This window comes from Papio anubis, chromosome 17, assembly GCF_008728515.1.
Source record: "Papio anubis isolate 15944 chromosome 17, Panubis1.0, whole genome shotgun sequence".
Taxonomy (NCBI): Eukaryota; Metazoa; Chordata; class Mammalia; order Primates; family Cercopithecidae; genus Papio; species Papio anubis.
The window spans coordinates 61,130,671-61,156,994 of NC_044992.1; the positions used below are offsets into that span (position 1 = coordinate 61,130,671).

General features: G+C 34.6%; 1 protein-coding gene and 1 long non-coding RNA gene across 5 annotated transcripts in view; one reads left to right on the forward strand and one right to left on the reverse strand.

Moving 5' to 3' along the window:
• Window positions 1-26,324, reverse strand: part of ABCA5 (ATP binding cassette subfamily A member 5) — an 85,397-nt gene that overhangs the window by 18,911 nt on the left and 40,162 nt on the right. For all 4 annotated transcript variants that reach the window (XR_004179489.1, XR_004179488.1, XM_031657735.1 and 1 more), the window contains 12 exons: window positions 23,433-23,543; window positions 22,069-22,244; window positions 21,374-21,493; window positions 19,701-19,839; window positions 18,319-18,409; window positions 17,996-18,135; window positions 16,073-16,192; window positions 11,715-11,916; window positions 8,068-8,237; window positions 5,288-5,415; window positions 4,738-4,875; window positions 2,051-2,164 (listed from right to left, as the gene is read on the reverse strand). Coding sequence is in view for 2 of the 4 variants with exons in the window: in XM_031657735.1 (XP_031513595.1) it covers window positions 2,051-2,164; window positions 4,738-4,875; window positions 5,288-5,415; window positions 8,068-8,237; window positions 11,715-11,916; window positions 16,073-16,192; window positions 17,996-18,135; window positions 18,319-18,409; window positions 19,701-19,839; window positions 21,374-21,493; window positions 22,069-22,244; window positions 23,433-23,543 (1,649 nt within the window). In the remaining 2 variants the exon portion in view is untranslated. The remainder of the gene's footprint in view (window positions 1-2,050; window positions 2,165-4,737; window positions 4,876-5,287; window positions 5,416-8,067; window positions 8,238-11,714; window positions 11,917-16,072; window positions 16,193-17,995; window positions 18,136-18,318; window positions 18,410-19,700; window positions 19,840-21,373; window positions 21,494-22,068; window positions 22,245-23,432; window positions 23,544-26,324) is intronic.
• Window positions 3,866-26,181, forward strand: LOC103878945. Its single transcript, XR_004179492.1, has 3 exons — window positions 3,866-3,946; window positions 15,822-15,929; window positions 26,098-26,181. It is a non-coding gene; the product is annotated as an uncharacterized LOC103878945 (long non-coding RNA).

The following is a 26,324-nucleotide window of genomic DNA, read 5'->3' on the forward strand; positions in this document are numbered from 1 at the left end:
GAACATGAGACACATGTAAATTCTAATACAAGAATAAAAACATAAGCCAAGGCAAATGCAATTATTTTGGATAATTCAAACTTCTGTCATTCACACATTGCTGGGAGGGATAATATAAAATGGAATACTCATCCTGGAAAATAATTTGGCAATTTCTTATAAAACTAAACACGTATGATTCAGCAATCACACTCTTGGGCATTTATCCCAGAGAAATGAAAACTTATGTTTACACAAAACCTGTATGCAAATGTTCACAGCAACTTTTTCACAATAGCCAAAAATGGAAAACAATCCAAATGTTTTCCAGCAGGCAAACGGTTAGAGAAAGTGTGATGTATCCATACCATGGAATATTACTCAGCAATAAAAAGGAATGGCTTATAGATACATACGAATTAGATGAATTTCAAAAAAAATGCTAGTTGATAAAAGCTAATCCCAAAAGAAAACTTATTGTGATGCCATTTTACATTTTTGAACTATCAAAATTCTAGAAATAAGAGAACAGAGTAGCGGTTGCCACAGGTCGGAGAGGCTAGGAAAGGGCAAAAAATGGGAATATTTTTGGTGACAGAAATGTTCTGTATCTTGACTGTATCAATGCCAATATCCTGTTATATTTTTCTATAATTTTACAAGATGTTATCATTGGGATAATGTGTAAAGAGTACACTGGCTCTGTCATTTCTAACAAATAAACATGAGTATACAACTATCTCAAAATAAAAAGTTTAATTAAAAATGTTTCAGTTGAAACAAGAAAGAAAAATGCAAATGTCCAGTAAATTTTATTATCGTGCAGTGGGTTATGGATTTCTATATTCCTTATGCTTTTCTATAATTTATACATTACTACAATGAGTATATTTATGACAAAAATTGAATATTATTTTAAAAATAGAGATATGTGTTACTTTTATACTAAACAAATTAATAACAAAATTTCTATTAGAATTTATTTTATTTATTTATTCATTTATTTATTTATTATGAGATAGAGATTTTGCTCTTGTTGCCCAGGCTGGAGTGCAATGGCACGATCTCGGCTCACTTCAACCTCTGCCTCTCAGATTCAAGTGATTCTCCTGCCTCAGCATCCCGAGTAGCTGGTATTACAGGCATGCGCCACCACACCTGGCTAATATTTTTTGTAGTTTTAGTAGAGATGGGGTTTCTCCATGTTGGTCATGCTGGTCTCAAATTCCCAACCTCAGGTGATCCGCCCACCTCGGCCTCCCAAAGTGCTGGGATTACAGGCATGGACCACCATGCCTGGCCTAGAATTTATCTTTCTAGAATTTATTAAAATAATGAGTTCATTATTCATCACAGTCTGTAAGTTAATTTAGACAAATTTGTTTTTACTTAATTAAGATCATCTGTGAAAAAGATCAGAATTTTTATTAGAGGAGTAAGATACAATCTCAGCAGAGTGAAAGAGTGGGAGACTTTGAACAGCCAAAGACTGTACAAGATCACTATATGCCTGAAGGAAAACAAAAGGGAAAGGCGCAAAAAGAAAGTGAAAGAATACCAAAGAACCTCTGTATACTTAGCAATTTCTCCAAGGCCCTAATGATGACAATCACTTTCACCTTTTTTTTTTTCCCATTAATAAGAATTTAGCACCTTGACTACTTAATACCCCTGTTAAAGGATAAAAGGGACAGGCATGTTAGTGTGCCAGTTAAGGACATAAAGATCATAGTCAGTTCCCAAGTCCACAATTTAAACAAGTTGAGTCAACCTGAGCAAGTCATATGAACAATTCCATCTTTGATTTCCTGATCTATAAGAAATTGGTAACAAAAAACTTACCTCACAATGTCATGAGAATTAGAGAACATAATTTTTAAGGCATGTAGCAAGTCTCAAGTAATAAATATTAATTATCACTACTATTACAATAAGAAACTATAATAAATGTATTTATATTTCATTTACTTATTTCTAAAATAACAATTATAGTAAGCCTTGCAATCATGCAAATAGGTTATTCTTATACAACACTTTTTAGCAAATTATATATTTTTAACTGAGTCATTACCTTATGATTCTCTGCATTTTCCATGGCAAAGTAAGGTGGCATTGCAGTAACAATGATTCCAAGCAAAGCTGCTTGAAAATACAGCTCAATTTTAAAAACTATGTCGGTAATTTCCTGAAAGACAACCACAGAATAACAAATGAAACTGAAAATCATTTTATGTCTTAAGATATATCTTAGGATATTTCTTATATCCTAAAAAAAAAATCAAAACCTCAGAAAGAACATATTAGCATATCTAACCCAGGCATAGTCTACATGAAAGAATGAGTGGCAGACATATTAACAGGTGGTGGTGGACAATGTTACAAACTCTGCCACTTATTAATAACTATCTGATCCTGAGCAAATCATTTTACTTTCATTTTCCTGTCCAGAACACAGAATAATCTCGCATATAAACTAAACTTCGCAATTTAATAAAAATGAATGATGTATTTGAAAAGCAATTAGTATGGCCACCATAGTGGTCCTAAGCAATAATAATAATTAATATCTAAGAATGATATTTGTGGCTCTTTATTGTCTTTTCAATTGGCAAAATCTATATCCAAGCTCAGCTTCCTATGGAACCAGAACTTCTCCCAAGCAGAAGAGGACTTAACTCCCACAGGCCCCAATGTCGTTAGCTTCCCCAGGGATCCAGGTGCAGTCAGCTAACTTTCCCAGACAATCAATAAACAGCTAACACTTCAAATGCAGAATACCCAGGTCCAAGGATACTATATTATCATCCACCCTCACCAAGGTCAGTTTCCTCCCCTTGTTCTATAAGAATATGTATCCGTGGGACAGAGAAGGTACTCTGCACTGCAATAAAATCCACAGTGCCTAGCAGATACCCTGGCACTGGCACAACCCTCCATGGGATGACATAGAGACAGAGTACATCACTGTCTTGTTGAAACCTAGCCTTCTGAGTTTTCCTATTTAGCAATAAAGTCAATTCCATAGTTCAGGTCATATGACATTGCAGAATTTGTCTGAAATTCTGGTAATATGACAGTGGAGGCCAAGAAAGAACCCACAAATATGTAGACTAGTAGTGCAAGAAGTGGAAATGAACGAGACTAGTTGGATCCAATCATACAGAATCTAATGAAGGAAGAAACGAATTCGAAATATTAATATGACTATATATATGAATAGTTAGCTTTAAAAACTCCCATTTATTTCTTTTAAAATATAATATGATTATATGTCAGTGTCTGATGAAAATTATAAGTTGTAAAATCTTGTGTAATAGTTATGGATACAGACATATGTAGTAACATCATAAAAACATGTATGGGAATTATAAATTGTGAAATTGTGAATTGTGGTTACTTCTATGGGAGAGAAGGAAACAAGATTGGAGAGGGGTAACATGAGTTTTCACCTGTATCTTTAAAGTTTTATTAAAAACAAATATTATGCAATATTAACATCTGAAATATTTGGATAGTAGGTGGTTCATTTTCTGTAGGTTTGAAATATTTCATAACATGAGATACTTCTCCACAGACACTGCTGCTGGAAATGGAAAATGATGCAACCATTTTGGAAGGCAGTTTGGCAGTTCTTCAAGTGTTAAACATAGAGTTACTAGATGATCTAGCAATTCCACTCCTAACTATACATCCAAGAGAAATAAAAACATATGCTCATACAAAATCTTGTACTAAAATATTCATAGCATTACTCACAATAGCCAAAAGGTGGAAATAACCCAAATGCCATCAACTGATGAATGGATAAACAGAATGTGGTATTTCACATAAACATTCCATACATTCCTCACAATGAAATATGATTTAGTAGTAAAAATAAATGAAGCACTGATATGTGTTACAACATGGATGAATCTTCAAAGCAGTATGCTAAGAACAAGAAAGCAGACAAAAAAGACTACACACTGTATGATTCCCCATTTATATAAAATGTCTCAAATAAGGAAATCCATAGATACCGAAAGTACATTAGTGGTTGCCTAGGGTTGGGAGTGGGTATGAGAGGAAATGAGTGATTACTAATGAGCATAAGGGTTATTTTTTGGGGGGCGGGGTGATGGTATATCTAAAACTGACTGTAGTGAGGAAGGACTGCACAACTCTATGAGCATAATAAAAAACACTGAAGTGTATACTTTAAATAATGGTCAGGTTGATTGGGCATTACATTTCAATGAAGCTGTTTTTAAAAGTATGACAAGAGAAAATAGAAAATATTGTTTCAGATATTTGTCCATTTATTTTTAGCATATGAAAATCAAAAGGATTAAGAGAAAAAATGTTGAATACTTTTCTGTAATCTTAAGTTGATTCTGATATGCACAATCCAACAGTTCTATCTAGAGGAAAAATGGTTGTCTGGGTGACTTCTCAAGTTTTTTCAATACCCCAATATCTGGATTTCGGGTAAAAAAATTCATTTAAAAATTATCTTATATTACATTCTATGATCAATACAGAACACACTTGTTCCTTATACAAATATCAGTACCAAAACAGAATCTCCTGTACCCTGAAACATACTTATACTGGGGAATCATAAACCTTAATGTAAACCATTTCTCACTTGAGTTTTAAGAAGACCAAGAGATCTCACAAGATAAACTTGTACATATTTAGTTATTTTTGCTTGTTTTATAATGGTTGGTATATATATGACACACATATGGAAATTTATCTGTATATATATTGGCTTACTTGAAAGAATGGGGTACTCCAGATCTGGATGGTTTCAGTCACATTTAAATGATAAAGATAGTAGTTACTAATAATATTCACTAATATAGGTAAAGAATAAACCATAGTACTGTTGAAAACAGCTGCAAAAACATAGTCCTACAATTAAAAAAAAGACACTTATTACATACTGTATATAAATGGATATATTATTGCTATGTACCAAGCTTTTCTCACCGACAAAGCTAATTCTCATACTGAAAAACTGCTTCAACAACTCACAGAAATAATACTTAATGATAGATAAAGACAATGTGGTTTGGAATGTACAGATATTTTAATATTTTAAATAAGCATATAATTTTTTTAAAAAACTAAATTTCTATAACTTTATATAGTGGTCATCTGTGAGGGAATAAAATGTATCATAAATAAAGACAGCTAGTTATTTCCAAAAGTAAAATCTAATTTCTAACTCATAAGGTCAAATCAACAAATAATTAATTTTAGAAGAAATGTTTTAATCTTGCATAACTCCCAAATGGATATTCATTCACTGCATTCATCTTACCTTTTCTAAACGCATCACATTTAAAGCCGCACTATGGGGAGCCACGGATACATAGTCACTGTCATTAATCATAGTCACCATTATGTTCTGGCTTGTGAAAAAGCTAATAAGATCACTGATATCTGAGTCTGGTGTTAGAAAATAAGCAAATAATAAAGAATAAGTTTAAACAAGGCTTTTAGTAACATTGGGAAGAAAATTCTAGTTTTAAAGAAATATTTTATTTTCATTAGCGAATACACAAGTAAGTACATTGACTCTGAAGCCAGTCAGCCTGGTTTTAAAGCTGAGTTGTAACATTAAACTATTTGTCCTTCAAGCAAGTTACCTAGATGCTCTGGACCTTAAGTTTCCTCTTTTGTAAAGCGGGTAAAATAAGTATATCTGCCTTATAGGTAGAGTGATCATGAGGATTAAATGACTGAATATATACACAGAGTTTAGAACCTGACACATAGTAACTGTGCATATTTTAGCTGCCGCGGCTGCTGCTGCTGCTACAACTATTATTAACATTGAAAAATTAACCTATAATACATGAAATTTGGTTAAATAATAAGAATAAAAATCTGACAATTTTAGGTAACAAAATAACCTGCTAAGCTCAGAAAGGTATAGGCGTGGTAACATCACTCCCTAGAGGATTTTTTTGTAGGCTCTGGGCAGACACGTCAATTGCCTTAACTACCTTAAAATATTCAAACACATAATCACATCTCTATCTACATTCTCTAAAGTACCTGGAGCCAAGAGTAAGATTTTAAATCCTGTTGGGATTTAAATCTATACCAACATGTCTGCCGAATAGATGCAGTTTCCCCTCTATCATAACAAAAACCAGGATTCAGAGAAGGACAAATGTCACTTTGAGAGAAATTTAAATCAAACAAAGCAAAACATTACTAGTAACTGAATAGTATGGCAGGGTGGATCAGACACAGCACCATATCTCAGTGTCATAGAGAATGGTGACACTACTTTACTCAATCTAATACCCAATCTAGTACCTTAACTGATCTCTTATCTCTGACTTGCAAGAACAGCTATGTACCCTGAGAAGAGAGACACATTATAAGTGAAGGAACTACAGCACAAGAGATACAAAAAGCTCTGCAAGGTGGGCAAGATACTACCTAATATATATACAGAGAGGCCAGTGGTTCAAAAAAAAAGTGGTTTCATTTTGGAACACACATGAGGCTTAGGAAAATATGGCATGCATAAGCAAGCAACTCTAAGAATAAAAAATAAAGAGAAACTGAAAATACTAGAATTTCTAAAGCTCAATGAGAATTAACTCAAAGCAAAAAGATTTTGTTTGAAGCCAAGGTCCTTTTTTTTAAAAAAAGAAATATTTGAGATACATGTACAATTCCCTGGACACATGTAAAAAATGTCAAGATTATCATAGTGTAAGGATTATATGTTAGCAATATAAAATGTATTTTAAAACCAAAATGAGAATTCCTAATGAAAGAAAAAAATTGCAAAACCTAACATTTTCCATTCGAGTAATTTTCCATTAATTTTCCATGCTCCAAGTAATTTTCCACGTTCTCACTCATTTATCCATCAATAAATGGATCTTTATCCGAAAGAATGAAGGTTATGTAATATAACAAGCACCAGATTTTAACAGTGATGATTTTAATAGTAATTTATAATCATTCCTAGCCAGGCTTATTACTTTAATACTTGGCAAAGTCTTTTTTCAATCAGTTAGTGAATCAAAAAGGAATGATACTAGAATGTAGGTGAAGTGTTAGAAAGGTTAAACCCCACAGTTTGTTACAGAATAGGAAATGTTTTAGGAACAACAGATCACTTATGAATAAAGTTTGTATTAGCTTTTAACATTTTGAAAATGAGAACACTATGTCAGTTTTTTGTTTTGAGCTTTGCTCAACTCTGTATGTCTAAATTTTTTTCATATTTAACAACTGTGGTAAGAACACTAATAGCAAAGCCAAAAATATCCATTACAAATCTAATGTATTCAATTAGAGAGATTTATATTTGTCTTATTTTTCTTAGTTTTAACTAATTCTTCAGACTGTCCTTGAAGAATTAAATACTTCTATGCAGACACATACTTCTATAAATATTATGTACTATAACTCTTTGTAAAGAGGGTTTTTCAACTTTTGAAGTATATTTTGCTCATCATGAGCTTATCAGCTTAAAATATGCTGGTAAGAATAACATTATTAAAAAAAGAAATTTTACTATTATACAAAGTATAAATTAGAGTATTTTTTAAAACTACTTATTTATTTTTACCTTATTTTATTTTATTTTTTGAGGCAGAGTCTCCCTCTGTTGCCCAGACTGGAATGTAGTGGTATGATCTTGGCTCACTGCAACCTCTGCCTCCTGGGTTCAAGCGATTCTCCTGCCCAGCCTCCTGAGTAGCTGGGACTACAGGTGCGTGTCACCATGCCTGGCTAATTTTTATAGTTTTAGTAGAGATGGGGTTTCACCATGTTGCCCAGGCTGGTCTCAAACTCCTGACCTCAGGTGATCCACCTGCCTCAGCCTCCCAAAGTGCTGGGATTACAGGTGTGAGCCATCACGCCTGGCCAAAACTGTCATTTATTTGTAAACCAAAATTTACTGTAATATATTCTTCAGCATCAATAAGAGATGTATTGAACTATAGATTTCATGCAGATAGACCACGCCTTTACCTTAAATATATTTCTAAAATCTAGACCTTTATCCACCCCTCAACCCCACGCTCCATGCCCAACACTCATTCACAGACCTTCACACACTCTCACCAGTAGAATTTTGAAGAAGCAGACTCGTTTTGTACTTATGAGGTTTCTCTCCAGGTTTTAGAAAATATAAGTCTGGAACAAGTTTGATGGGAACCACAGCATTTTTAAAAGAGTGATGCACCAAAAACATAAAAATCTGAACTGTGAAAAAAATTAAAAGCAGAAGCAACCTGAAAAGAAAAAAAATAACACAGTTCATGGTACATATTACATTAATATGAAAATCAATTAAAAGTCTCCCTTCACATTGATAATCAGGACTTTTTTTGTTTTTATTTGAGACAGGGTCTGGTTCTGTCACCCAGGCTGGAGTGTAAGGGGCGTGATCTCAGCTCACTGTAACCTCCGCCTCCTGGGCTCAAGCAATCTTCTCCCCTTAGCCTCCTGAATAGCTGGGACTACAGGCACATACCACCGTACACAACTAATTTTTGTTATTTTTTGTAGCGATGGGGTTTCACCATGTTGCTGAGGCTGGTCTCGAACTCCTGAGCTCAAACAAGGAGCTTGCCTGCCTCAGCCTCCCAAAATGCTGGGATTACAGGTGTGAGCCACCTTGCCCAGCCCACATTGGTATAGATTTAAACTCTAGATAGTTAAAAGATAACAACTGAAAAAACAAAGGAAAAAACCTGGGAAAAAAAAAAGAAATCCTATTCCCCAAAATGATCTTATGACAATACTGGAGAGAAAGTCAATACCGTATGACAAAAATTAAAAGTTATAAAAGTATATTTTAGATCAGTGACGCCCTTAAATTTTCATGAGTATGTAAACACGTAGTTATAACTGTTAAAGCACAAGACGTTATGTCTCAAATATTTGTCTCTACTCCTGAAGGAATTACTTCCTGCCCTGTCTCTATCTTAACCATTTTTTTTTTTTTTTTGAGACAGAGTCTTACTCTGTCACACAGGCTGGAGTGCAGTGGTGAGATCTCAGCTCACTGCAACCTCTGCCTCCCAGGTTCAAACGATTCTCATGCCTCAGCCTCCCAAGTAAGTGGGACGACTGGCCTGTGCCACTGTATCCAGCTAATTTTTGTACTTTAGTAAAAACAGGGTTTTGCCATGTTTGCCAGACTGGTCTTAAACTCCTGGCCTCAAATGATTCACCTGCCACAGCCTTCCACAGTGCTGGGATTTCAGGCGTGAGCCACTGCACGAGGCCTCATTTACTTTTCACATAAGAATAAAAATATTTTAGATATAGAGAAGCAAATAAAAATACAATTAAACTCTGAATGGCTGATATCTTTGAAATCTCATCCTAATCGCAATTTTATCATATTAATTGCCATTGCTGCTCTCAGTAGGCAAAGCAAGGTATACTACAATGCCCTTTTATCTGGAAGGCAGCTACTTATCTGATAAAATATCTCTGTATTACATGTAGTAAGTGTCCTAACAAGTGGTTGGAGAGCTTAGATCATCATACTTTATTTAGCCATTTATAATTTTCACATATTCCATAATTTAAAAAAAAAAATTCTTAAATTGTTATATCTGACAAGATTTCAAAAGCATATGGCATGGATCCAGTTCCACAATAAGTTAAGAAGTGATTTAGGTTAAAAAATATTCACAATTAAATAATATTTGGAACATGAGGTTAAACAAAGTTGAAGGAATTTCTTTACCACAGAACATCTCATGTGTTTTTCTATGCTAATGAATAACTCTTTAATATAGGGAATAAAAGAGTAATATTTTCTAAATGTATTTGACCATGGAACACATTTTGTTGTGGATTGAATGTTTGTGCCTCCCCAGATTTGTATGTTGAAGTCCTAACTCCGATATAATGGTATTTGGAAATGGGACTTCAGAAAGGTAATCTGCATAAGTTGGCATCATGAGGGTGGGGTCCCCATGATGGGATTAGTACATTTATAAAAAGAGACACCAGAGGGTACATGCCAGTGTACACAAAGAGGTCATATGGGCACACAGTGAGATGGTGGCCTTCCACAAGCCAGGAAGACAGCCCTCACCATGCTGGCACTCTGATCTCAGACCTGTAGCCATCAGAATTGTGAAAAAATATATTCTGTTTAAGCCACCCAGTAAATGGTATTTTGTTATGGCAGTCAAAGCTGACTGAAGTATTTTATTTTATTTTATTTTGAGACAGAGTCTCGCTCTGTTGTCAGGTTGGAGCGCAGTGGCACGATCTCGGCTCACTGCAACCTCCGCCTCCTGGGTTCAGGCAATTCTCCTGCCTTAGCCTCCCGAGTAGCTGGGACTACAGGCGTACACCACCACACCCAGCTAATTTTTTTTAGTAGAGATGGAGTTTCACCATGTTGGTCAAGATGGTCTTGATCTCCTGACCTCATGATCTGCCTGCCTTGGCCTCCCAAAGTGTTGAGATTACAAGTGTAAGCCACTGAGCCCAGCCAGTATTTTAATTATTTTTCTGAGTGCATTTTATGAGAATGGTATTTAGAAAACGTGGCACATATACACCATGGAATACTATGCAGCCATAAAAAAGGATGAGTTCTTGTCCTTTGCAGGGACATGGATGAAGCTGGAAACCATCATTCTCAGAAAACTAACACAGGAACAGAAAACCAAACACTTCGTGTTCTCACTCATAAGTGGGAGCTGAACAATGAGAACACATGGACACAAGGAGGGGAACATCACACACCGGGGCCTGTCGGGGTGGGGTCTAGGGGAGGGATAGCATTAGGATAAATACCTAATGTAGATGATGGGTTGATGAGTGCAGCAAACCACCATGGCACGTGTATACCTATGTAACAAACCTGCAAGTTCTGTACATGTATCCCAGAACTTAAAGTATAAAAAATAAAATAAAATAAAATACATTGAAACATGCTGATTTAAATAAACATTTTTCTTTCAGTAATGCCGACCCAGGAATAAATCAGATACATGACTGACATTTGTTTGACAATGAATTTGGTCAAAGAAGAGCATATAAATTTAGCATATTCCAAACATATAACTATATTCTTATTCTTAATTATTAAGCCTTATTACTACTGCCATTTTGGACTTAAGATAGGTGTGTGGTATATGAAAGTGGTTAACGTTATCTCCAAATAATTCAGTTCCTAGTACCCTAGAGAAAGGCTAAAGCTAACTTGAAAAGATGTCATTTTGATCCCAGATCTACTAGCTATGTAGCCTTCTTTATTTTTCAGTTTCCTCATATGATAAATAGAGGTAAAACTCATTTTTCCTGCTATTTACAAAAAGTAGTTATAAAAACTAACTAATAGATGCAAAAAATAGTGAAAAAATAGAAACGCAAAACAAAATTTAAGATACAATGGGGAGTGTATTAACATATTCAAGGAAACTTGAATCTGTGCTCCCAGGTGAAAGAAAGAAAAAGATACAATGACAGTAATTCAAAAATTATACAATTAGGGAATATTTGTTATTTCCTCACTTTATAGATGAGACAATAAATGCTAGTTTAAAAAGTGTAAGACAGGGTATTTGATGAAATCATTGTAATTTTTTTCTCTAACATTGTGAAATTATAGTGGTAATCTTTCAAAACTATATAAATTATTTACATATGTTAACATTTTAAAAATTAAGATGGTAAAACCAATTTGTATCCTTAAAAAACAATCCATCAGGTATAAGGGTGATAATTATACTTACACTGATCTCACTGATTTACTTTCACGTTTCAAGGTAAAGAAATGAAACTTTGCTATTGTATACATCTGTTGTTTCCAAAGGCTCATGGTGCTCACTAGAGAAGCCTTGGTTTCAGAAAGAATAAGTAAGCTCTGTTCCATTTCATCAAAAGATTTTGAATCCATTTCTTCCTCCAGTGGCTGCTGAGTAAATACACTATAATCTATTTGCCAAAACAAAACAAACATTTCAGTATATTCATTAAAAAAGATAAAATCTTTCTGAAGCAGGGAAATTTAAAGAAGCATAGGTCTGGCAGTTATGTGGAATAAATGGAACTCTCGTATATTCTGGCAGTATCTATTAAAGCTGAACATACATATATCTTTTGATCCAAGAGATCCCCAACAGGTATATACCCAACGGAGGTATGAATATAGACTTCACCAAAACACATGTATAAGAACATTCTTAGTAGAGCCTATCTAGAAAACCCATATCCTGGAAAGAACCCAAATGTCTACTGACAGGTGAATGGATGAATAGTTGTAACATATGAATATAAGAGAACAGTGTAAACCAACGAAAATGAACCAACTACTGTACCCACAACAACATGGTTGAACTTCACAAATGTCATATTGAGTAAAAGAGGACAGATGCAAAGGAGACACATGGTATAATTCCACTAGTTCAAAATCTAACTGGATGCATGTGCATATTTAAGATCTTATTATCTCTGTATCTGTACAATATCCAACTTTTATGTCAACTTTTCCTCTCTGACTACAACCTAACATCATGTCCTGATCATATACGCGACTTCTCTCTTATCTCCATGTTTGAGAGTCCTCTCCTGGCTTTACACTAGTTCTCAATTAAAATTTAGCCTCAGGCTCAGTTTTCAGCCAAATTCTGCCCTTCAACTTCATCTTTAGTCTTTGGAAGGTTTAAGAGCCAAATGTCTACTTCAATGTAATTTCCTGGCATTACTGAGGTTGTACATGATCAATGACAGTGTGATCATACAGATTATTAGCACAACACTTAAAAGGTATAACAAATTCAGTAGTGTGAATAAGGTATGTCATTCAGATTTCATTTTAATATTTAATATTCATTTAAATTACAGTTAAACATTCCAAATGTATTTGGAATAAAAATGTATTTATGTACTTTATGTTAAAATTCTACCAATGAAACCATAAACATATATTTATTTAATGGCAAGAATAAAATATTACACAATTGAGGTTTATTTTAAACTCAAAAACAGACATTCAGAACTTTAGATGCAGAAAAATATTGACAGTTAGTGCAAATATTAAAGAGAATGTACTAGTCAGATAACTTTAGGAAGCACATTGTAACTTTTGGGCCAATACATGTATTTTTTAATTTAGATAATAATATAAAAAGAAATAAGATTATATAATATTAATTTTATATAGTGGTTCTGTACACTAGTACTCAAAGTATTAAAACAAATTTGGGAGACTTCTTTTTTTAGTTATTTAATTCCATTAAGGCCATACACTTTCAATATAAAAGTTTTATTTTGGATTCTTCCACAATTTGTGAGGGTGAACTAAAAGCAGAACGCCAACTTCATCATTTAAAAATTTCAAAAGAAGGAGAAACTACAAAATCACATACATTAATTTTCAGATAAATCTTCATTGATCCAGACATAATAACAAAAGAAAAATTAAGAACTCAAAAACATATGGCTTCTCCTCACTGCATTTGAAAGTGAGCATCTGGGATGATAAATGTAGGACTACAGGAGCAACTTTACAGTTAGTGATGCTGACAAATTATTGTTCCCACACAATAAGGCCAATCTTTTAAAATTTGACTACCAAATCATGAATAATTAAATTCTAGGAAGATTTTTTTAAGTTTCAGATTTATTTTAGCATAATATAATGCAAGTTTACTCCATGATGATATATTCAGCTTGATTCTTGACTTTGGTATCACAATGATTTTAATCATCAGCCACTCGACATTCATGCAAAATGTGTATTTGCAGCATCTCAACTCTTTTAACAACTGTGAACTAACATCCTGGTTTCCTTTGCTCTCCTCACCTGCCACTACAGACATTTTGCTAACCTTCAATCATAAGAAAGATTCCTCAACTCATGTTCTCACTGTAAACTAAATAGATCCACTTTGCTCCTTACTGCATCATGAAATTGATCTGTCAAGATCAACACTCTTACACTCTACCAAATCCCTCACCATCTTTTACGTTACCAAAACTACCCTTTTTGTCCTCATCTTATTCTTCACAGCAATCGACAAATAACTGACCACTTCCTCTTTCCTAAAACACCATTTTTCTAGGTTTTTCCATTTTCACTCTTTCATGAAAAAGTAGAGTAATAATTGCGCATTCATGGTCAGCCCTTTTGGCTCCTTCTCCACTGCTCACCCACGGGGCTTGCCCCTCAATTCTTTTTTTTTTTGAGACGGAGTCTCGCTCTGTCACCCAGGCTGGAGTACAGTGGCCGGATCTCAGCTCACTGCAAGCTCTGTCTCCCAGGTTTATGCCATTCTCCTGCCTCAGCCTCCCGAGTAGCTGGGACTACAGGCGCCCGCCACCTCACCCGGCTAGTTTTTTTGTATTTTTAGTAGAGACGGGGTTTCACCGTGTTAGCCAGGATGGTCTCGATCTCCTGACCTCGTGATCCGCCCGTCTCGGCCTCCCAAAGTGCTGGGATTACAGGCTTGAGCCACCGTGCCCGGCCCCCTCAATTCTTATCTATACTCCCTACCCAAGTAAAAGATTTCATCCAATGCCATAGCACCATCTATCTATGAGTAACTTCGAAATCTGCATCTTCAGCCCTAACGTCTTCATTTAGCTCCAGATGCATCTCAAACAATATACTCAAAATTCATGCCTGGGCTGGGAGCGGTGGTTCACGCCTGTAATCCTAGCACTTTGGGAGGCCAAGGTGGGTGGATCACCTGAGGTCAGTTCAAGACCAGCCTGGCCAACATGGTAAAACACTGTCTCTACTAAAAAATACAACAATTAGCCAGGCATGGTGGCAGGCGCCTGTAATCCCAGCTACTTGGGAGACTGAGGCAGGAGAATCGCTTGAACTTGGGAGGCGGAGGTTGCAGTGAGCCAGGATTGCGCCACTGCACTCCAGCCTGGGTGACAGAGCAAGACTCCATCTCAAAAAAACAAAAAAAAAAGGAAAAAACTTGTGCCTGCATTCCTTCTTTCCACATACCTACTCTTCCCCTATTTTCAGGAAATGGCAATCTCATTCCCAGTTATCAAGCCAAAAGCTTAGGAATTATTCTTCATTCCACCATCTCCTGAACCTCTAACACTCAATCTATCAGCAACTCATCACCACTACCACCAATATAACCCAAACCTGTTCTTTCCCCCTTTTTTTAACAGGGTCTCCTTCTGATGCCCAGGCTGGAGTGCAGTGGTGTCATCATGGCTCACTGCAGCCTTGATTTCCTGGGCTCAGGTGATTCTCCCACTTCAGCCTCTAGAGTAGTTGGAACTACAGGCACACACTACCACACCAGGCTATTTTGTGTTTTTTGTAGCAACAAGGTTTTGCCATGTTGCCAAGGCTGGTCTGGAACTCCTGGGCTCAAGCGATCTCCCTGCCTTGGCCTCCCAAAGTGCTGGGATTATAGGCATGAGTCACTGCACCTGGCCTCCCTATTTTCACTGACACCCTAGTTCAAGGTAGTATTAACTATAATAGTTTCCTAACTGGTCTTCCTACTTCCACACTTCATTTCTAATCCTCTCATCATTCAACAACCAGAACGTGTTTTTTAAAAATTCAAATCAGATCATAGTACCTATTTGCTTTAAAACTCTCTGATAGCTTCACACTACAATAAGAAAACAAATGAAATTGTTTTCCAGATGTTCAAAGGCAAAACATGATCTATCCCTTTGAGTATCCTCCTGACTTTGCTGTGTAATATCTTCATCATGGCTCCAGCCACGGTAGCCTTTTTTTTAATCCCTCAAAGACATCCAACTCATTCCTCAGTTAATATCTTTGCAGTTGCAGTTCTTTATCTGAAAATTTCTACCCTAAAATCTTCACCTACTTGATTTTTCTTGTTATACAGGTCTTGGGTCAAGTATCATCTCAACAAAGTCCTTCCTGATGATATAACCTAAATTCGCTGCCTTCTAAGACCACCCCATTATTTCCTGCATAACTCCTATCACTATCAGTAAGTATCTCATTACTTATTTACTTGTATACTTTTACCCTTTCTTCCAAAAAATAATATAAAATTCACATTTATATAATTTTTGTCTTATTCACCATCTGTCTGGTCCATTGCCTAAAATGTTTTGTTAGTTCTGTTTTTACCTGCTTGGTCAATTTCCGCTTCAACTTCTAGCTTCAAAAATACATCTTCCAAAGTCGTCATGGAAACACCGTAAGAAATGACACCCAAATTTGAATGACTGTCTAGGGCGGAAAACAAACCTAAAAGAAAGAAAATGAAAGAAGAGTATATCGTTAAGCATATTATCATAAATTATTGTAAAATATCCTTTAAAAATAAGTTCATGAACAGCCTGTACAACATACCATGACCCATCTCTAAAAAAATAAAATAAATTATCTAGGCATACTGATGCAAGCCTGTAGTCTTAGCTACTCAGGAGACTCAGGTGGGAGGATCACTTGAGCCCAAGAGTTTGAGGCTGTAGTGAGCTGTGATCATGGCACTGAACTCCAGCCTAAGTAACAGGCTTAACATTCTTATAAATTAAGGACCTCAAAGAAATTTTATTTACAGGAATATATCTATTATCATATTATATCTATATCATATTATAAACTAACAAAAATTTTACAGTGTTTGAAATTAAAACTGAGAATGTTACTATATTGAACAATAACATAAATATGTATATTAGAAAATATACAAAAACCATTTGAATACTTATTCATCTTTTAAAAAATAATAAAAATAAACCTATTACAGGTTAACACAATTTTATCTTTAAAAACTGCATCTTTTAAAACAAAAATAATGAGAAGAGAATGTTGTTTTGTATTTCTGCAAATCTCATTAATGTTTGTCTTAACAGAGGACAGATGGGTTCTCATATTTGTTTCTGCATTCAACCTGTTGTGATAGCACATATTATGGAGTCTCTAGAAAACACTGTATAATCATGAGAAGCTGAGGGTCAATAAGGCAAATAACATTTTGGTATTATTAGAAAAAGTGCTGACATTATGAATTCCTTTAAGAGGTCTTACGGTCCATCCTGCAGGAGATCCCAGAAGACATTGTGAAATCCAGTGAAATACCGTGACAATTTATCAAATAAATATAAGAGACAACAAAGAAAGTATGGTGGTGAAAACCAAGAGTTCCGGAACTTATTTGCCTGGGTTCAAAACTCAGCTCCACCACTTTCTACTTGTGTTACCTTGGGCAAGTTCCTTAAATCTTTTTATGCCTCAGTTCTTCATTTGTAAAATGAAAGCAATAATAGTATTTATCTCATGTATTTCTTGAAATATTGGGATAATGAAATAAACTAATAATTGCAAAAGGCACAGACCAGCATCTGGTAGAAAATAAGCCTACATAAATGTTACTAAAGAATAGGAGATAGGTAGGTATAAGTAGATAGAATGATAGGCAAAGTGCGTTAAGTTGGCAAGTGTACTTCAGTCCACTTAATTTGTGATTTCTTTCTTTTAAAAAAAAATATTTTTCTGATTATGAGATAAAAACTATGAAAATTCTGTACAATGTACTTACATCAATAACATCCTTTTGGCTATCAAGAAATTCCTAAACAGAGGAAGGAGACTGAGTTTGAGTTCCTCGTTAAAAAGTTAAAAAATAATGCCTCGATTAAAAGAATTCAAGGATTTGTCATATAATTCATTATGAAATCATGAAACTAAAAAAGAACCTGAGAATGTATACAAACTATATACATACATGCCTTACTCTCAGGAGGCCTACAAGCAATTTCTTTTTTTTCTTGACAACAAAGTAAACACAATTATTTTTACATTTTTTAAACATTTTCTTAAGTATTTAATATATTAGTTACAGTTTCTTGCATGGTTTGTAAAAAAAATTTTTTTTGCTGAATTTTTTCTGGCTTTCAAAAACAAAGCAGAAACAGAATATTAACTCTGGCCACCTGGGAGCATGGCAATACTACATGGAGAAGGAAACAAAAAGGAAATCAATGAAACCTATTCCCAATATAAGATCCCAGTTCAAACACCAAGAAACTTAAAAGTAAGTAATACCTGAAAATTTGTCCATGTCCTTGAAAGGCAAGCTATACACAAGTTGTTGGTCATTCTGTTGTAATAAAGTAGCTGCAGGTATATGTTGTTTAACCAGTGAAGAAAGAGATTCTGTGGCACAATATTTGTCTATGTACATGCTAGAGAATACCAAAAATCATAATTAATGATTATACAATAAACAGCCAAAAGTAAATTAAGAAGGCTTTAAATTAAATTTAGTACCATAAATGATGGTCAAAGCATACGACAGCAAGCCTCTAAAATAATAGCAGTATAGCAAGAGTATAATATAGAATAATGTCAATAAAAATGAATGATACCTCAGGCGGTAGCCAATCCCCCATTTACTTTTGAGGAACATTGAAGAACCAACACATTTCAGCATTCCTTGTGATATCACAGCTTTCCTATCTGCAGATAAATATTTATATTTCAATTTCTAAGTTATCAACAGCATTAATAATTGGCATTTATATTTTATGGTTTATCATATGACAGTCATCCATGTTACATCATTAATCATCACAACAATCTTATGAGGATGGTGCCAGATTATCATCAACTATTTTTCAGATATGAATACTAAGGCAAAAAGAAAATACATTCCTTCTACATGTTTCATACAGCTATTAAGTAACAAAGCCAGGAACTCTACTCAAGGAGTCTGACTCTAGAGTCCACTTTCCATATATTATTCCAAATATCTGATTTTTCCTAAAAGGCTTACCAATACAAGCACTTTCACAATTTCCTTTATAACCAAATGTAGAAACAACTCCAAAAATCGACAGAAGTAATAAGAAGAACAAATGTTAGTTTGTTGGGTTTTTAAAAACAAAGGTACTACTGAAGACATGAATGACTTGCCCAATTTTATTAGATTATATTATAAGCAGACAGAAGTTGCTCTAGAACTTCAAACTTCTATATCTTGTCATTAAAAGTCATGTGTTGACTTAAACTTGGATTCTTTATATGTATGTATGTGAATAAAATTGTGCAGAAAAGAGTTAACATAGCAGGTCAGGTTCTATCCTTAGAAAGGCCTGCTTACAAGGTTGGCCCTTGGCTGTTGAGAACTTGGATTTGGGAGGGTTCCTACTATTCTCAAAACAGATAAGAGTGGTTCAGTGCCTAACCTGTACAAACAATGTGGTTTATGCTGAACAACTTCCTTCCTTCGGAGAGTCTGGAACTTTGGTATGTGCTAGGCAGAAGATGTTTATATGATCGGCAGCCAGTAAGAATCTTGAACACTGAGTATATACTAACTTTCCCAAGTAGATATTTCGCACATGTTGTTACAACTCAATGCTGAAGAAATTAAAGCATATCTCTCTACTCCACTGGGAGAGGACTCTTGGAAAGAGTTTCCACTCTGGTTTCCTCTAGACTTTGCCTCATATACCTTTTCCCTTTGCTAATTTAGCTTTGTATCCTTTTGCTGTAATAAATCATAGTCATGAGTATGACTACGTGCTGAGTCCTATGAGTTATTCTAGGACATCACTAAACCTGGGATGGTCTTGGAGACTCTCAATGCAAAAATATATCATTTTAAATTTTTTTTAAACTTTTTTTGTGAAGGAAACATACCACTAGGTAAAAGCTTCTCTATTTGTACCTCAGGAATTAGCATCTCTATGTCCATCTTCCTTTTGGCCCATGACCTCAGCCTTCGAAAATAAAGCAAAAATCTCACCTGCAAGAATGTCTGCTTCATCCATGAAATGAGTACTGAACACTGTCACCCGATTGGCTTTTCTGTATTTTAAAAGATTCCAAACAATATGGCGAGAACAAGGGTCCATTCCAGCTGTTGGTTCATCTAGCAGCAGTATCTGTGAGAAAAGAGGTGAAGAAGGGCAGGGAATCCTCAGAAAAACTAAATATTAAAAATACATATGGACACTAAAAAAATGCCCCATTTCAAATTATTATTTTCAATCAGAAATATATTAGACCAGATTTTTTCATTCATAGTTGAGTTCACATAAATTTTTTACATTATAAATTTGACATGTGAATATTTTCCCTGGTTTAATTCTAAAAGGCTGCCTGTAATACATAACACAAAAGTATAACAACAGTCAGACAAATAAACTAAAAAACAAAACATTAAGTATATTGCTATTATCCTTAACAATTAAATTTGCAGATGTAACACTTGCTTTTTTGGAGAAGAATATATGGTTTTATATTAGTTCAAGGGAAGCAATTTGTTTCACGACTATTTTTATTATTAAAAAAAACATGGTGGTGGAGACTGAGAGGAAGACTAATGAACATAAAGCCAGGATCCAGAATCACTCCCCAGCTGCAACAGCAGGGGAAATGTGGCAGGATGGTGGGGATCCATAGGAGACCATCCTAGCTGCATGCATGCACCTGTCAGTTTTGATGCCTTGTGTAAAATACTACATCAGTTTGTTTCTCTGTTTCTACAACACAGAACAGCATAAAACAAATACATACAAAATCAAAGCAGGACAGTGACAAACTGAATTACTCCTTTGATTTTGTTCTATTTAACTTTTGTTATTAACTATAACACATTTTTTTAAACTATAGAGAACAAGAGAGTAATACTATTATAGCTACCATTCCAAATCAGCAGTGTTACTTTTTGGCCACATTTGCTTCAGATCATTTTTTAAAGAAATAAAACATGGAGGCCAGGCGTGGTGGCTCATGCCTGTAATCCCAAGACTTTGGAAGGCAAAGGCGGGAGGATAGCTTGAGGCCAGTTCAAGACCAGCCTGGGCAACATAGCAAGGTCTCATCTCTATGAAAGAAGAAAGAAAGAAAGAACGAAAGAATGAAAGAAAGAGAGAAAGAAAAGAAGGAAAGAAAGGAAAGAAAAGGAAGGAAGGAAGGAAGGAAGGAAGGAAGGAAGGAAGGAAGGAAGGAAGGAAGGAAGGAAGGAAGGAAGGAAGGAAGGAAGGAAGGGACGTGGTAGTCATAACTAAAGTCTAATCTTCCATTCTCCTTCCTATAAGTAACCAGTTATCATAAAGATGCTATAACTCAGAAGGGGAAGGGTGGAAGAGGGGTGAGACATAAAAAAAACTACATATTGAGTATAATGTATACTACTCAGGAGATGGGTGCACTAAAATCTCAGAAGTCACCACTATATAATTCATCCATGTAACCAAAAACCTCTAGTACCTTGAAAGGTACTAAAATTTAAAAAAAGTTATACATCTTTCTGACTTCAGTTTTAAAATCTCATTACTATGATTGCATCCATAATAACATATAGTATTTTATGTATACTTAACCTTTATATAATGTATTATATCTTTCTACAAACTGTTTTTTAATTTGACATAATTTAAAATGAGCTCATTTGTAAAAGTAATATTTATTTACCTTTGGGTTCCCAAGAACAGCAATTCCTAATGACAGCTTTCTTTTTTGACCACCACTTAATTTTTTAGCTTGGTTATCTTTGATAGTCTGCATGTCTAAATCTAGTAAAACCTTCTGCACCTGTAAAAGTAAAGCATGAACAATGTTATTTTTAAAATCATACTATTTACATAATTATCAATATTACTTTTTAAATGTTTTAAGTTTTAACGTGTTAAATATTTAAGTAGCATAAGTTTTTAAATAATTTTAATATCAACTTTAAAAGTGTTCCTTTAGCATGGAAATTCCTTTGACATATATTCATATATAATTATGAAAACAACAGGTAACAAGATTCTTGAGGGAAAGATTTTACTTTTGTGCCTTCTTGGGTGGTAGGGAAGGAGTAAGAAGAGATCACTGTGATGGCTCTTAGTGTATGTGTGGAAGTGGGAGCGGGTAGAGGAGATGAGAAGAAGAGAAGCGAGGAATAAGGCAGGCAAGCATCCTCCAGATGAAACAAACTTTTATGTGTGCTAAAACATTTACTCCAAATTCTGTCTAATTCTTTGTAATAGCTTTCTGTTTATTGGCTCAGAACAAGTGTTATATTTAGATTTTAGATTTTCAAGCATATTTTTATTGCACAAGTCATTACAAAAGGTTATTGATTACAGAAAATAAAAGTAAAGATTTCTATATGAATAGCATACTTCTTGTATTATATTGTTGGCTGGTATCCCTTTGATTGAAGCCAAAATTGATAAATTTTCTTCTACTGTCAAAACATCAAAGTGTATATCTAACTGTGGACAAATGCCAATCATTTTTCTTGCTTCAAACATTTCATCTATTTCTGAGACTCTGTGTCCATATATAGATGCAAACCCTAAAAGCAAAATATATATTTAAATGTACATTAATTATTTTATAATGTGTATGTTTTAAAGTATCCTGACAACTTACTTATTTGGTTATAACAGACATATCAGGTAAAAATTAATAAAAATTTACAAGGCACAACACACCCTCATTTCCATATTATTGGTGATCTGCATCCACTTATATTTCAATCTCATTTTCCATCACTTACAAGTCACATAACATAGTGGAAAAATCAAGAAACTAAAAGCTTGTCACTAAATATAAATATCTACTGATGTATTATTTACACTTGTATTCCAGTAACAATTTTCTAGACATTATGCAATAGGGGAGGGATTAAAGAACTATAAATTTTATAGTTCTTCCTAACTAGTTGTGTGGTCGTGGCCAAATCACTTAATCTCTTTAAATTCCAGCTCTCCTTTTTTATAAAGTGAACACTAATATATCCCACTAGAGAACTATTAAAGCAAAACAATCATACATTATGAAGAATCATGAGAAAAATCATAAATTCTTATACAAATGTAAGATATTATGACTACAATCAAAGAGTGATACAACTAAGGACAAACAACAAAATCAAACTAATTTTAAAAGTTAAATAACATTTAAAGAGTTGAAATGCAGATTCAATACAATTCAGCCCTTTTGTAAAGTAAAATATTTATTGTACTGCCACTCTATTTGGTTACTGTCAAAATATGGAGCTACTATAATGAATTCTCACCTACCGAACAATCACATATCAAAATTATACTTTTGAGGTATGCTTTTAAAATTCTATTTTAGAAGATAGTATGAACATTTACGATTATTGCCTTTTGAACTACTGCTGTATATTTAGATATCTATATTTATTTTCTCAACTTCAAATAGTCATTCATTTATCCTTTATAAGTTATTCATTTATCCTTTCTTGAAAATGATTGATAAAAACACATACATACACAACATCTATGTGTGTATATGCATAGAAATATGTATAATATTAGATCCCTTTTACTTTATTAAACATGATACAATCATTTTTATTTTCTACTAAAAACAACCAAATGTGTATAGTCAAGAAAAAGAGAAAACAACTTTACAGATACGGAAGGTGGTCTCAATCATTGACAAAAATTATTCAATACACATTTAAATAATATATACAATGAATTTTTTTTTCTTTGAGACAGAAAACTCTCACCATCAGAAGGTGGGCAGAGTCCACAAAGAATATTCATCAATGTACTCTTTCCGGTTCCACTGTGGCCAAGTAAGGCAGTAATCTGACCCTCGTATATGTCAAAGGACAAATCTAATTCAGGAAAAAAGAACACTCAAATGTGATTTTTATGTCTGTTCAGCTATGTATGATAATTCATATTTGAGCAATCTTTAAGGCAATATATCTATAAATACATATTTAAAGTACCAGCATATTTGATAGCAGGTAAAATAGCTTCTTTGTTACAGTCAATGATATAAACAGTAAGGAAAGTAAATAAAAATAAACGGCCGGGCGCGGTGGCTCAAGCCTGTAATCCCAGCACTTTGGGAGGCCGAGACAGGCGGATCACGAGGTTAGGCAATAGAGACCATCCTGGTTAACACGGTGAAACTCCGTCTCTACTAAAAAATATGAAAAACTAGCCGGGCGAGGTGGTGGGCGCCTGGAGTCCCAGCTACTCGGGAGGCTGAGGCAGGAGAATGGCATAAACCCGGGAGGCGGAGCTAGTAGTGAGCCGAGATCGCGCCACTGCACTCCAGCCTGGGCAACAGAGCAAGGCTCCGTCTCAAAAATAAAAATAAAAATAAAAAAGATAAACTTTATTTGTTCATACAGCAAGATTTAGGAGTATACAAAATATTTGGGAGTTTTCTATGTCCCAATTTTTGGGAATTACCAAGGGAATTAAAACAAACAAAAATTTGTTCTCAAGGATATTTGGGCATTTAAATAAACTAGCAAAAACAAAACAAGAAATTAACTAACAGTATAGAAATGGCTTGAAAGGTTAGATTTAATGAAGCAATCACTGAATGGATATATAAAGGAATGAAGGAAGACAGGAGATGGGGATCTGAAATGATGAAGCAGAAATGGCTTATCAAAAAACTAGGCTGGCCAGGCACAGTGGCTCATGCCTGTAATCCCAACACTTTAAGAGGCTGAGGCAGGAGGATCACTTGGGCCCAGGAATTCGAGACTAGCCTGGGCAACATGGTGAAACCCCATCTCTACAAAAAATACAAAAATTAGCTGGGCTTCGTGGCACCTGTAGTCCCAGCTACTCGTGAGGTTGAGGTGGGAGAATCACTTGAGCCTGGGAAGTCAGGGCTATGATAAGCCAAGACTGTGCCACTGCCCCCCAGCCTGGGGGACAGAGCAAGACCCTGTCTCAAAAACAAACAACAACAACAAAAACTAGACTAAGAAGGCTAAAATATAAAACAAGAAGGAAAAAGTCTCAGATCCTAAGGCCAGTAATCTAAGTTAAAAGAAGAAAGGGAACTCAACAACCAAATGTTAAGTGTTCTGCCTCATGAACGTGGTATTTCTATTTATTTAAATCTTCTTTAATTTCTCTCAGCAATGTTTTGTACTTTTCAGGATATGTCTTTTACATCTTTTGTCTTATTTACCTGTAAGCATATTTTTTATGCTAAATGCTATTTTTAATTTTAATTTCCAATTATGTGTTGGTAACATATAGAAATACAATTAATTTTTCCATTATTTATCATGTATCCTATCATCTTGCAAAACTCACTGTTTAGTTCCACTATTATTTTTTGTCAATCTAAAAGATTTTAAAAATAGATTATTGTGTCAACTGCAAATAATTTTACTGCATTCTTTCCAATCTGGATGCCTTTTATTTCATTCTCTTGCTTCTTTGCATTAGAAACAATTACTTTTAATTGTTACTACAATTATAATTAATTAGTTATTCCAATAACTTACATTGGAGGTTATATATAATCTCCAATGTTGAATAAAAAGATGTGAAAAGCACTATAACCATAAAAGAACAGATTCATAAATTGGACTTCATTCAAATTAAGAACTTGTGTTTGTCAAAAGATACTACTAGTAGAATTAAAAGGCAAGTCTCAGACTGAGATCAAATATTTAAATACCTGTATCTAACAAAGGTCTTGAAACAAAAATGTGAAAAGAACTTAAATAGGCATTTCATAAAGGAAAACCTCCAAATGCCAATAATCATATAAAAAGGTGATTAATAACATTAGTTATTAGGCAAATGCAAACTAAAGCCCTATTAATATACCACTATACCTACTTTCTTCTTAATTAATTAATTTGCCTCCTAGAAGACGTTTGGCAAAGCCTGGAGACATCTTTGGTTGTTACAACTGGGAGAGGATGTTTAGCAGTGTGCAAGGGATGTTTAGCAGTGTGTCAGTCTCCAGAACCAATAGAATACACACACACACACACAATGGAGCAAGTATGAGTGTGGGGTTGGAGGATTAGGGAAGGTTTATTTTAAGAAATTGCTTGAGAAGATTGTGGGGTCTAGTAAGTCCCAAAAATTTGTAGGGCAGGTTGAAAACTCAGGCAAGAGTTAAAGTTGCAGTCTTGGGTCCAAAATTCATAGTCTGACAGGCTGGAAACTCATGCAATAATTAGTTACATTCTTGAGGCAGAACTCCTCTCTTCAGTGATCAAAGCCAGGGATGTTGCCTGTGAAGGTCAATTTCATGGGTCCCCCTGGCTAGGCTATGGTGCCCAGTTATTTGGTCAAATACTGATGTAGATGTTGCTGTAGATGTCGTTAACTTTTATAATCATCTGACTTAAACTTGATTAGTCTTGATAATAATGGTAAACCTTATTCAATCAGTTGAAGGCCTTAAGAGAAAAAACTGAAGTTCCTTGGAACAGTCCTGCCTCAAGAATGTAACAGACTCCTACATGAGTTTGCAGCCTGTGAGCCTGTCTACAAATTTTGGACTCAAGACTGAAACTTCAACTCTTGCCTGAGTTTCCAAGCCACCTTACAGATGTCTACATTTACCAGACCCCACGATTTCATGAAGTAATTATTTAAAACAAACCTCCCCTAATCCC